Source organism: Cervus canadensis, chromosome 5, assembly GCF_019320065.1.
Source record: "Cervus canadensis isolate Bull #8, Minnesota chromosome 5, ASM1932006v1, whole genome shotgun sequence".
Taxonomy (NCBI): domain Eukaryota; kingdom Metazoa; phylum Chordata; class Mammalia; order Artiodactyla; family Cervidae; genus Cervus; species Cervus canadensis.
The window spans coordinates 97,768,333-97,781,694 of NC_057390.1; the positions used below are offsets into that span (position 1 = coordinate 97,768,333).

A 13,362-nucleotide genomic window follows, 5' to 3' on the forward strand; every position below is an offset into this window, starting at 1 on the left:
GACATAAAAATAAGTAAGAAAAGTCGGTACCATTCTCAGAATCCTGAGAAATCCGGTTAGAAAATAAAAAGGGTGCAAATATCTCATTATCACAGTATCAACAAGAACAACAGGTAATACAATACCCAGAAATACACTTAAAATGAAAAGCGAGGGCCCCAATAAAGTGCTGGTTGTCTCACGAAGGGGCAAGGAGAGAACAGGGCCACAGACTGCAACGGACCAAGCCATAAACCTAATGCGATTCCAGTTAGTTAAAACGTCAACAGCAGTGTTCATTTGGAATACTAAATATGTGAGGCGGACACTAAAGAAGAGTAATGAGGGACTTCCCTGGTGGTCCAGAGGTTAAGACTCCCTATGCAGGGGCCTGGGTTTGATCCCTGGTCAGAGAACTACATCCCACATGCTAAAGATTCCATGTGCTGCAACTAAGACTCGGCAGAGCCAAAGAAATAAAGAAAATAGTAATGGAAGGGCCTTGTCCTTAACTGGCTATTTTGAAATATATGATAAAGCTAAAGTGGTTTGCCTGGCATGGTTCTATACCGTGCTAAGCCGCTTCAGGCGCGTCTGACTCTGGACTGACTCTGCGACCCCGTGGACTGTAGCCCACCAGGCTCCTCTCTCCATGGTATTCTCCAGGCAAGAACACTGGAGTGGGTTGCCATGCCTTTTTGCTGCAGAAGTAGACTTGTGGGGAACAACAGAAAGTTTAGAAGTACAGCCAAGTATACTGAGAGACGGTATCTACAAGCAGACAGTGGTCAGACCACATATAAATACATACTCCCGGACCACCAGGTGGCCGACTCTCTTGGTATAAACAGCAAACTCTGACAGCCTCTGTTTTCTTCATGTGGGTGGTCTTTGTTTATTTCCACAACATCTACCGTTGTGGGGTGCTCTCAAGTTCAAGTTAGTGGAGGAAGGACAGAATATTCAACAATATTTGACATCGTTTTGAAAGAAATGGCTAACGGTTGGGGAAAAAGGAGGCTGGTACAGCAAACCTACATCAAAATAAACGTCAGGGACTTGCCCAGTGGTCCAGTGGTTAGGAATCCGCCTGCCAATGCAGAGGTTCCATCCCTGGTCCCGGAAGATTCCACCTGCCTCGGGGCAACGAGCCCGAGACGCAACTACTGAGCCTGAGTGCTCTGGAACCGGTGCTCCCCAACGAGAGAGCAGCCCCCGCTTGCTGCAACCGGAGAAAGCCTGCGTGCAGCAACAATACTGGCCAAAAATAAAGAAAATAACTTTTAAAAAATTTTAAATATCAGATGCATCAAAGATCCAAATGAAAAAGGGAAATTGTGAAAACAGTAGGCGGAAATCATGGACTGCTCTGCACCACAGTCCCAGCGGGCAGGCGAGACTGGCTGATACTTGTCCTCACTCACAGACGGACGTGCAGGTCCAGTAAGGGGAGCGGCAGAGCCGGGATGCGAGCCCCGCTCGCAGGGTAAACAGGACGGGTGGTGGGATGGGGGTGGCCAGGCACACGCCCTCTCGGGACCGTGGGCAGGCTCCAGGCAAACGGCCCGCTGTCACAGGGGCCTGGAGAGGCGGCAGAGACCCACCCGGGAGCGCGCGGGAAGCGGGCTGCTGACCTGTTGGGCTTGTAGCCCAGGCTGTCCATCACGTGCGCCTGGTCCAGGTCTCGCGGGAAGCCGTGCAGCACCCACCCTCTCTCGACGCAGTCTTGCTGGTCCAGGCGCTGCTTCAGCACCTTCATGATGATGTTGTCGGGGACTGCGGAGAAAGGAGGACAGCTGGTCACTCTTCGGACCCAGCAGGAAGGTGAGGGCGCATCCGAGGTTGTTGCCCACCGGCTTCCTAACTTCATCTGACCGGGGTTTGAACTGGTGAAGAGGTGGGTTTAGGTGGCTGAGGATGTGGGTGCCTGTTTCTCGGGGCGCGCCTCGGTCCCACCAATGAGGGGAACGTGTCTGTGCGGGGAGGGAATGCACTGGGTGACCTTGACGTTGAGTTTCCCTGACTTTGACAAGATAGATGCCCATGGGTAGCCAGGACAGCTCCCAACTCTCCAGTGACGTGCGGGCACCCTTCTCCCCACCCTGCCCCCCAGGATCCAGCTTTTGCTGCAAAAGACTTTTCACGGAAGCCCCAGTGGAAGGTTTAGTTTTCCTCCAGTGGAGCAGTAGTCGTGTCCCCAAGGCTCTCTGCTAATTTACGATGCACATGCAAACCCACCCCCTTCTTCTCCCCTTTCCCCTGATTCTCCCCTCCTTGCTGTTTAGAATCAAATCTCTCTCAAGAATCACAGAGTTAGTTATAACCGGTGACTGAAATCAAGTCTCGTAGAGAAGGAGATGTTAAGAAGTCTCTTGTTTACATTACTGCAATTGACATTTTCCTGAAATTTATACCTTTCTTCCCAGACTCATTAAATGGCCTGTGTTGCTAATGTACTGCGTTCCAGCAATTTGCACTGCATTTCCTGCGCTTTGCACTCATTTTTCCAGAGATACTTGGTAAATATTACCGTTGTTTGCTATAAATGTGGGCCTGATGACGAGCAGGTTTTCCGAGCGGCAGTGACAGAGTGGTTGGCGGCTTCTGTGGAGATGCTTGGTTGCCCTCCGACTGGCCATCCGGGGGTCAGCCCAGTGGCCTTAATACACACGACTGGAACCTTCCCAAAGGCCCCCTAGGCTGACAGCCGGGTGAGAGATCCAGAAAAAGTCACTACCAGCTGCTCTCCTCTGTGGCCGGGACACACCGAGTGACCGCCCCGCTGCCCAAGAACCATAAACCTCCATCTAAACCTCCTCCAATCAGGATTTCCCTGATTTTGTTTTCACATCTTTCAGCCTTCCTTCTCCAGTCTGAAGGAAAGAGCAGGAAAGGGATTTTGCCCTGATGAGGCGATCTGGCCGAGACAGGTCAGTGAGGAGTTGATACAGCTAATCCCATCCCTTCCCTGCTGAAACCTGCCGTCGCTCCCCAGTGCTCTTCGCTACGGTCAACAGGGCCCTGCAGGGTCCATGGCCTGCCTCCCCCGGGTGAATCTCCCCCCAGCTCTCCACCTCCCCTTGAAAGTGCTGGTCCCTCCAGCCAAGCCTCCTTCCCCCACGCCTTGCCTGGGGCCAGGCTCCCGAGGAGTGTACGCTCCCAGGACGGTCCATAGGTGGGTTAGCATCTGTTTCTTCACCTCCGCTTGCCGCCCTGTTCTTAATGCTCCAGCTAATGCTCTGCGGAGTGCTGCCTCTCACGAGGACAGAGGACCACGCCCACCTCGCTTGTCCATAATTAACACAGTGTCTGGCATGCAGGACGTGGTGGAAGAAATAGACCAGAGCACTCCATCTGCAAAGCTTCACTGCAACAAAGATGTTAAAAACCAACTTGACCGGACTCTGGGGAGCTCAGAATTAGAGTGGGAGCTGGGCTGGGGGCACCCATGAATCTGGGGTCTGGTCTCAGCCCTGCCCTTGGGTGCCAGCCGACCTCCGCTGGTCCCACAGTCTCTCCCAGTCCCGGTCTCCTCATCTGCCGAGAGGATGCCCAGCTCCGGCCCCAGGGGATCAACACCGCATGTCGTCCCAGGCGCTTGCGAGGCCCTCAGAGGCACTTGTGCCCTTCGGTTCCGGAATGTAGGTCAGGAGACAATGCTCCATGAACCCTCGCGTGTTCCCACTGGGGCCAAGGTGTTCTAAGCTCGCCCCTGGGATACAGGATGGCTGACTTCAAGCAAGCCTGGGCAGGTAAAGCTGGAGAGATTTAGGGAACCCCGCCCTGAGTCCTCTGTTCTTATCCCAGGGGTAGGAAATCTACTGCTTGACCCCTCACTCCCCAGGAGCTGTTTGTATTCAGGGCAGGGGCGGGGAGGGCAGAGGGGCAGCTGTCACGGCTTCGGGGGTCCCCTTCCCCAGCTCCGCACTGCACTCTCTACGCACACACTGCACACTGGCTCCCGCCAGTGACCCCTGTGACAAGTCGGGGTGCGGGGAACCACCACTAAGACCACTATGTGAATAAGGAACAGAACTTTTCTCTGATTCAGAAACCTCATGTTATCTGTCAGGAGAAATACATACAGATTAAAGACAATGAGGGTCACGAATCTGCTATACAGCCTTCCAGTCCAGGCCTACCCCTAAATATTTACAGGGATTCTCACAGAAATTGAAACCCGTCCAGAAATAAGCCTTTCCCAGTCAGTGTCTGTCCGGTGGAGCGTAATGTAGCATTCGAGCTGTGCCCAGGCCCGGGCTCTGACACCGCCACCCACAGCAAACAAGAAGCCCAGGGCCCTGCCCTCCTGGAGTCCACATTCCAGCCGGCGAGACAGACGATGCACAGATAAATAAATAACCATTTCAGAAAGTCACAAATACTAGGAAGAAAGCAAACCAAGTGGTGGGATGATGCTGGTTTGACTGGATCCAGGATGGTCTCTGAGGTCACAACTGGCCGAGATCTGGACCATGAGTTCAGATCTCCTCACGGATATCTGGGGAGGATGTTCGGGGTGGAGCTGATGGCAAGGGCAAAGGCCCTGAGGCTGGAACAACCTTGGCACGTTCAAGGGATGGAAAAAAGGTCAGTGTGGCTGGAGCAGAGGGACTCTGGGAAGTGCGGGTGGGGAGGTCCTGCCAGGTCATCTGGAAGGAAGTGGATCTGCCCACGCCCAGGCCATCTGGGGAAGGACTGGGCACAGGCCTTCAATGCACATTTATTGAAAGAACACACAAGGGCTGATCTCAGGATCCTGAGCTAGGACACCCAGGAACGTGCGCTTTACCACATTTGCACAAGGATGGCCCATTCCGTGGGTCAGCCAGTGGAGTCCCCATCTGGGATCCAGGCTCCAAGGAGGTGGTTAGGAGATAGCACTCTACCTCCTGTGAAGTCTGCTGAGTGCCCAAGAACTGATGCTGTCAAACTGTGGTGCTGGAGACAGCTCTTGAGAGTCCCTTGGACAGCAAGGTGATCAAACCAGTCAGTCCTAAAAGAAATCAACCTTCCGCTAAACGGAAACCAAATCAAAAAAAGAATTCCTTGGTGGTCCAGTGGTTAGGACTTGGTGCTTTCATTGCAGTGGTCCAGATTCAATCCCTGGTCAGGGAACTAAGTCCCTGCAAGTTGCACGGCATGACCAAAATAAACAAATAAAAGGAAAGTAAGCCATCTTTTGATGACCCCACAAGCACAGTGCCCTCAAGTCCTTGGGCACTTGGAGTGGCTGAGGGATGCTTCCATCGACGCCCCGTCAGAGAGGCCGGCCCAGGTACAGCGAGCTCCCTGCATCCCTCTCCTGATCTGTCCCCATCAGCCCTGAGACTAAAGGGGCAGGATCTTCACCTACAGACAGGGAAGGTGAGTGGGCTGAGCTCTAAGGTGGGACGGGAGGGCGGGAAGGTTAGTAAGTGTTGCTGCCTTTATGAGAGTTCCTTAAAATAAAACCCAGGAAACTCAGCTCTTGGCTCCCCTTGGCTCCTTTCTTGGAGCAAATGTGAGCGGAGAGCCCTGCGGTCCAGCTGAGGGATCTCCCTGACCGTCAGAATCCTCCTCTATGACACCTGCCTCACCGGCTGTTATGGGGCTTGGAGACAACTCATGGGGTCTGCCAGACCCATCGAGGTCTTCTGAAGGGAGGTGCCAGTATAAATTTAATTCCTTCGGAAAGTTTACCCAGAGTCCCATCAGGTGGCTATGATGAAGCCACTGGTAAGCACAGGGACCCTCAAATTACAAACATGATCATCTGGGCGTGAATCTGGCTTCAGGAGAGGGCTGTGGGCCTGAGACAGGCTTGTCCTTGGGGGAGGGCCCACTGGGTAATTAGTTTGCTGACCAGTGATGCCCTGGGCCCCGTGAAGGCCTCTGTCGATGAGGGTGAGGATTGCACTGGGCCAGTAATTTTCTTCACTAATCAGTGCTGTTGGAGACCAAGCTGCAGTTAGGGGTGGACGGCTAAGCACTGAGCTTCTGAGGCAACAGAGACTGCTCAGAGGCTCAGAGAGGGAGAGGCCCGGAAGGTTATCCCATTGACCACCCTCATCTCAAAGCTGAGAAACCAAGGCCCCAAAAGGTTGTGAGTTAAGTGATCTGTGCAAGCCAGTTGCTCAGCTGGGAAGAAATCTGACTCAAGGTCAAGAAGTCTGACCAGACAGAAGCACAAAGAGACTTCTTGGTTTAGGGTTGTTTTTTTTTTTTTTTCCCTTGTTAAGTTGGCAACAACTTCTAGAGGGAATTTCCCAACTGGCATCAAAAGTTAAAATGTACATACCTCGTGGCCCAGCAATCATGTTCCAAAGAATTTACATCTAAGATACAACCACAGAGAGGACAGAAGACATGCACGTGGAGATGTCTATTTCAGTGCCGTTTATAACAGGGATGACAGAAACGACTTCAAGTGTCCATCAGCAGAGGACAGCTTACATAAAGGACGAGGCGTCTACGCAGGGTAGGTCGCTTAGTCATGTCTGACTCTTTGCGACCTCGTGGACTGTAGCCTACCAGGCTCCTCCGTCCATGGGATTCTCTCCAGGCAAGAATACTGGAATGGGTTACCATTTCCTTCTCCACAGGATCTTCCCGACCCAGGGATCGAACTGAGGTCTCCCACATTGCAGGCAGACGCTTTACCCTCTGAGCCACCAGGGAAGTCCCAAGTGTGCTATTAGGAAACCTTTAAAAAATCATCTATGTTGACTTGGAAAGAGGCCTCTGACAGAACATCAAATGGGGAAAAAAAGCAAGTAAACGAAGTGGATAATATGATCTGGTGGTTTAGTTGCTAAGTCCAACTCTTGCAACCCCATGGACTGTAGCCCGCCAGGCTCCTCTGTCCATGGCGAGAATACTGGAGTGGGTTGCCATTTCCTTCTCCAGGGGATCTTCCAGACCCAGGGATTGAATCCGGATCTCCTGCACTGCAGGTAGATTGCTGACCAACTGAGCTACCAGGGAAGCCACTGAAGTATATATTGACCTACATATACACACACAACGTGTACACACATGTACACACAACACACACACACAGGGGAGAGAGGAGGGGCCATACTGATGCCCCAAGAGTGATGGCCGGTCCCTCGGGGACTCAGGGTCCTGGAGTCGAGAGAGACAATAACATGAGTCGACACATCCCAGCCGGAGAGCCAAAGGACCCAGGAGGTGTGACAGTGAGGGCTTCGGAAGAGGGCAAGGTCTCATCGCCCCCGAGGATGGGGAAGAAGGTGGCTGCTCACACAGACTCCAGCTTCCAGCCAAAACCAAAACGAGCCCCTCTCTGCAGACTCTCAAATGAGCGCTTCTCCTGAGAGGGGCTTCCCACGACTGTGGATCAATCATCATCGGTGGAGTGTTTGTTTAACGCCTACACCCTCATCCCCCACTGGAGAAAGCAGAGACCCCTGGCCAGTCAGGCTCATTGCTACCCCCGCACCTGGTACACATGCCAGGCACTCGGCAGGTGCTTAGTAAACACTCTTTGAATGAACGAATGAATGAATGAATGACAGCCTAGACCATCTCCTGAAACCAGGCCTGTTCTCCCAAGCACCAAGTCAGGTCTCGTGGCAATGGGTTCTCCCAGAGTCCCTTTCATCCACTCCACGACGGACTTGTGAACTAAACAGGTAGTCAAGGGAATACGTCTTGACTTTGGGAATTAGTTTCAAAATAATCCTAAGTGGGGAGGGGCTCTTGCAGATGCAAGATCCATTGCACCGCTGATCCAGAACACACAGGTTCCCTGCACTGGCGATGGGTCCCCTCGGGCTCCTTATTCTATTCTCTCTGCGTTCCAAACAAGTTTAACGGCTTCCATTAACAAAGTGGGTTTTTTGTCTAAAGGAAATGATTTAAAGGCCTAAAAGAGATTGAAACGACCACCGTGAGACACTGTCGCAGAGGGTCAAAGGATGAATCTCCCTGTCCTCACGTCCCAGAAGCGGCTCTCACTTTGGGGGGATCTAAGGGCTGGATGGAGCCCTTGCCTGCTGTTACTCGGGGCCCAGGAGCCTGGCATCATGGTACCCGCCCAGACCCGCCCTCCCTGGGTGATCCTGGGGAAGCTGCTTAGAGTGCACACCTGGCCGCTGCCCTCCACGTGTCTCGGTCAAGGTTGAACATCAGTAACTGGGGCTCCTGGGACCTGGGAGACAGAGGCTGCGGGACCACAGAAGTTCACTGGTCCCCTCGAAGCAACGGACAGCTCTGGGCATCACCGGGGACCGTCTCCCAGGGATGGGCTGTGCTCCCCCGTTGGAGGCTGGGAAACACTGCTGACCGCTAAAACAAATGACAGACCCCCCCAGACGTGTCCTTGCCTGTGAGAGGCCCTCCCAGTGACGGCGGCTCAGGCCCAGCGGTGAAGGTTGAGGCAGGAAGGCCTGCCTTCGGGGCACCTCCCAGGCCCACCCCTGTGTCTCCTGCATCAGGTTCTGCTCTGCGCCTTTGGCTGCCGCCTTTCCCCGTGCCCCCGCCACTGTAGGCCATCACCTCACTTTTCCAGCCCTGCACGGTCTGACCAGCCAGTTCAGCAAAAATGCAGAACAGAGCTCGCCCACGGTGTTCTGCTGGAAGTTGAAATTCTCCTTGATAATGCTGTCCACTGCCCTTCATCCTCCTCTCGGAGAGAGATTTCCAGCGCGGCCTCGAGTCTCTCCCCATTGAGTCAGGTGCCTCAGGCTTGATTTCTGGGCTTGACAGCTAACATCTTACCCTGCGTATAAGCTACTGCCAAGGGCTACCTCTCCGAAACGTCCTGTCAACCCTAAATTTAGCAAAGTGCGAGATATGAATATCCCATTATTTCATAAAGGCCACATCACATGCTTTCGGGTGTTATTTTTTTCTTTTTCTGAAAATCTTCCATGAGAGATAGCCGTCCTCACATTGACCTCGAGGTTATTAAAATCTCAATCCGTTTGCTCCCTGCCGGCCAGGTATGCTTGACACAAGGGTGGACGGAGAGCTGTGGTCACAAGTGAAAGGCTTTCAGGCCCCAGGGGGACCCACCAGGCCCCCCACCGACCCCACCCAGGACACCTGGCCCGTCCTGGTCTTGAAGGGGAGGCGTCTTCAAGCTCCCTCCCGCCTATCAGTCCCCTGGCTCACGCAGAAGGAAGGGCCCCGTGAGTCAGGCCACCGTGACGTGACCGGAAGGGACTAGCCTTCCTGGGCAGAAAGTCTGCATCTTCAGTGTCCAGCTCGGAGAGCCGGTGGCGTTCACTAGGGAAGGCCCTGAGAGAGCTCCCAGGCCAGCTCATGGAAGTCTAGTGGAAGCCAGAGCCGAGGGCAGAGGGGACTCACTGGGAACCCTTCCCCGGACCCTTCCTGCTGCATCTCACACCTCGCTGCCGCCTGTGGTCCAAGCCTCCGCATCCCTGTGAGCATCCTTGACCAGGGCTCGGCTCGGGGAGGCAGGGACCCCAGGGCACCAGGCTGCTGGTGCCGGCCCCAAAAGGCTGGGACGGACACTGGAGAAAAGGAAGCAGCTCCCTCAGCCGGCGCTTCAAGGTAAAGAATTCCCAAGGTTAAATGGTGTGCCCAGGATTCACGATTTAACCCTCCTGCCACCCCAGGGCAGATCAGAAAAGGCCGAGGACCTCACACACACCCCCTACACCCTCCCGACACGCTACGCACACCCAGGCAATCACCTATCACACCTGCACGCATCCCTGCAGGACACGCACACGACTCACCAACTACACACCAACCTACCCCCAGACAGGCTACACCCACATGCACAACACTCACTGCACCCCACACCGTCTGCACACAACACGGCACACACAGACACTGCCCCTCCCCCCCCACATACAGAGCCTGTGGCGTCTTTCCTTCTTCAAGGCCCCATTTAAAATCAAGTAAAGGGGACCCTCAGCCTCTGTCGGGGTTCATGGGGGGCTCAGCGCTTTCTTCTCCACCCCCCCACATCCCAACACAGCTCCCGGGCCCCGCCCCCTCCTGACCCGGCCAAGGGGGAGCGACTTGGAAAGGAACCCTGGCTGCTGCGGAGGAGAAAAAAGTACTGCTTTTGTTTGCGTTTTCTATTTCCATCTCATGCATACTGATGCTTGAAGGAAACGGGGCTCCCGCTCCCCCCACACGTCTGCCTCTTCCCCAGATTGCTGGGGGCTTGGCTCAGGCTGTGGATTGGGCTCTTCCCGGCCCCCGCTTACTAAGCGTTATAGTCCAGCGAAAGCTAAACGCCACCATTTCTGGGAGCCCACCACTCTCGGGATAGTGAGGATTGCTGGCAGCCGAGCGAGGCCTGCGAGGCCTCCCCGCCTCCGCAGCCGGAAATCAGCGTCTGCAGAGCCAGCAGCGCCGGCAGGGCCTGGGGCCAGAGGGGGCCTTCAGTGATGCGCTTTGTTTATTCTTTACTGCCACCTGCTGGTCAGCCATGGATCCTGCGCCCCAAGTGAGCACTTAAAAGGATAAACCCAACATTTCTGAAACCAGTACAGGACCAGAGGAGAAGAAAGTGGGTTATTCGACTTGGTTGCACTCCACCATTCTTCAGGGGTGGGGAGCAAGCCCCCGTGGAGAACTTATTTCCTTCCTAAACTCAAGTCACTTGCCCTGACAAACGCCTCTTCTGGCCAGCAGTGTTTCCCAGGCACAAGATGGAACAGATATCTTCTAAGGCTTCTTTAGATTCCAAAAATCTATTTCCTCACATCTCGAGTACTCAACAACAATATTTAAATCTGCTTGTCAGACAATGGTGCCAGGAGATAACAATTTAAAAAAATAATAATCTACAAGTTTTCCCACAAACTGTAAATGCGGGACAGGGTGTATAGAGAAGGGAACCCTCCTGCATTGTTGGTGGGAATGTAAATTGGTGCACCCACTATGGAGAACAGTATGGAGGTTCCTTTAGAAACTAAAAATAGAGCTACCATATGACCCTGCAATCCCATTCCTGGGCATACATCTGGAGAAAAACGTGATCTGAAAGGATATATGCGTTCATTGCAGCACTATTCACAATAGCCAAGACGTGGAAGCAACCAGAATGTCCACTGACAGAGCAATGGATAAAGATGTGGTACACACACACAGTGGAATATTACTCAACCATTAAAAAGAATGAAATAATGCCATTTGCGGCAATGGATGGACTTAGAGATTATCATAATGAGTGACGTAAGTCTGACAGAGAACTATCATATGACATCCCTTAAATGTGGAATCTAAAAAAAAAACTATACAAATCAACTTAAAAAACAGAACAAGACTCACAGACTTAGAGAATGAACTTACGGTTGTCAGGGGGAAAGCTGGGGAAAGGTATAGTTAGGGAGTTTGGGATGGACATGTACACACTGCTACATTTAAAATGGATAACCAATAAGGACCTACTCTCTAGCACAGGGAACTCTATTCAGTGTGATGTGACAGCCTGGATGGAAGGGGAATCTGGGGGAGAACGGATGCACATACGTGCATGGCTGAGTCCCTTGGCTGTTCACCTGAAACTGTCACAGCCTTGTTAATAGGCTATACTGCAATACAAAATAAAAAGGCTTTAAAAAATAAAATAATTCACAAGCTTTATTTCCTCCCAGAATCAGCAAATGGATTTCAACTGGAAGTTTTCTTCCTATGGTTGCCAACAATTTGTTTTAACACTGGCTTTTTTTTCCAAGCCCAGAAAAGTACGTTAGGGCTGGGGCCCTTGCCAGTTGGGAGGCTGCTCGGCCCTTGGTGAGCAGCTGTTTGTTTCGATCACTTTCTATCACTCCCCTCTCTGCCACGTCTCCTGGGGCCAAAGCAAAGATAAGACGTGAGGGGCCAGCACCGCTGAACCGTCTGCAGCGGAGGGGCAACTCCAACCGTGAGCCCTGAGCTTATCTTGCTAATGAGGTTCTAGATGAGAAAAAAAAAGACCATTTAAAAGCAGGCATTCTTCCATGGGCCACAACTGATAAAACCCGCATCCTAGAGGCTGTGCCCTGCAACGCGAGTAGCCAACGCTCAGCACAACAGGAAACAAGTCTGCACGCGGCAACCAACACCCAGGGCCGCCCAAAATAAATAGTTAAAAAACAGCCATTCTCTGAACGAATGGCGCTTCACTTAGCAAATTCAGAAGACTTCTAATAAAAATGCTCACAGAGACACACTGTGTCTGACAATCTGGTCATTAGTCATTCCTATCTTAACGCCCACTTTTACACCTTTCCGTGGAAGATGAGACAGGCCAGCAATCCAGATCTGGACTGGACTGTGGGAAAGTGCAGTGTTAACACCAACTGCACGCCACGGATCAAAGAGTTCCCAGAACACGATTTTCCTTCCATCTTAATGCAGTCGGGGCTCAGAACCAGTTATATCCCCCACATCTCAGGGGCAGGGGGAAGGCCAGTGCTCACGTGACCCGTGAGGAGAAAGTCAGCAACTCCTGGGAAACCAGGAAACAACCATGAGCCCGGTGTTCTGGGTGGAAAAGACGCGTTGACGCATTGATTTGACAAGCACGCGCGCTATAGCGCTGACTCGGCTCTGCTGTGAGCTTGGGTTTTTTTTCTAATACAAGTATTGACTCCTGCAATCTTCATAACAAACCCATTTTACAGATGAGGAAATGCAGGCCTAGAGAGAGGAAGTAATCTGCCCCAGGCCACATACAAATGGGTCGGGGAGCCCAGAATTAAACCCGGGCCACTGGGCTGTGGGGTCACCTGCCCCATCTCCGCACTCTGCCCCCTTTACAGGGGAAGAAGCAGCGTGAATTCTGCCCTCCTCTCTGCATTTCGTTTGCAGCGTGCCCCGGATGGGTCACCTTACCTCTCAGCTGGGGCTTCTTCCTCTTAAAAAGAGAACTGGACTCAGTTCTCTGAGCTCCCAGCAAGCCGCTAGGTGGCAGGTCTGCAGCCAGGCCACCCCCAGCTTTGAGGACCCATGAGGCAGTCTGTGTTCAGCCTCACTCAGTCACCGGATGCAGCCACTCCCGAACGGAACCAGAACCCAAGCCTTCCCTACGGCGGCAGATCAGAGGTGGCCCTCCTACCCCCGGGCTCTCCTGCTGGCTCAGACGGTAAAGATTCTGCCCACAGTGTAGGAGACCTGGGTTCGATCCCTGGGTCGGGAAGATCCCCTGGAGAAGGGAAACAGCTACCCACTCCAGTATTCTTGCCTGGAGAATCCCGTGGACAGAGGAGCCTGGTGGGCCTATAGTCCGTGGAATTACAAAGAGTCAGACACGACTGAGAGACTTTCACTTTCCTACAGCTGAGAGGTGGGCTTGAGCCCCCCAACCCTTGAATCTGGGCCGATCTTGACTCAGTCAATGGACAGAATGAGCTGGAAGCTCATTCTGGGACTTCGGAGGTGGGTCAGAAGAAGCCTTAGCGCTTACCCCAT

At 53.0% G+C, this 13,362-nt stretch overlaps 1 protein-coding gene across 14 annotated transcripts in view; it reads right to left on the bottom strand.

The window, feature by feature from the left end:
- The window catches only part of AK8 (adenylate kinase 8), a 132,315-nt gene that overhangs the window by 50,050 nt on the left and 68,903 nt on the right, over nt 1–13,362 (bottom strand). For 13 of the 14 annotated variants that reach the window (XR_006269628.1, XM_043469947.1, XM_043469943.1 and 10 more), the window contains one exon: nt 1,614–1,755. The exons of the other annotated variant lie outside the window; for it this stretch is intronic. Coding sequence is in view for 12 of the 13 variants with exons in the window: in XM_043469947.1 (XP_043325882.1) it covers nt 1,614–1,755 (142 nt within the window). In the remaining variant the exon portion in view is untranslated. The remainder of the gene's footprint in view (nt 1–1,613; nt 1,756–13,362) is intronic. 14 annotated transcript variants of the gene reach the window in all.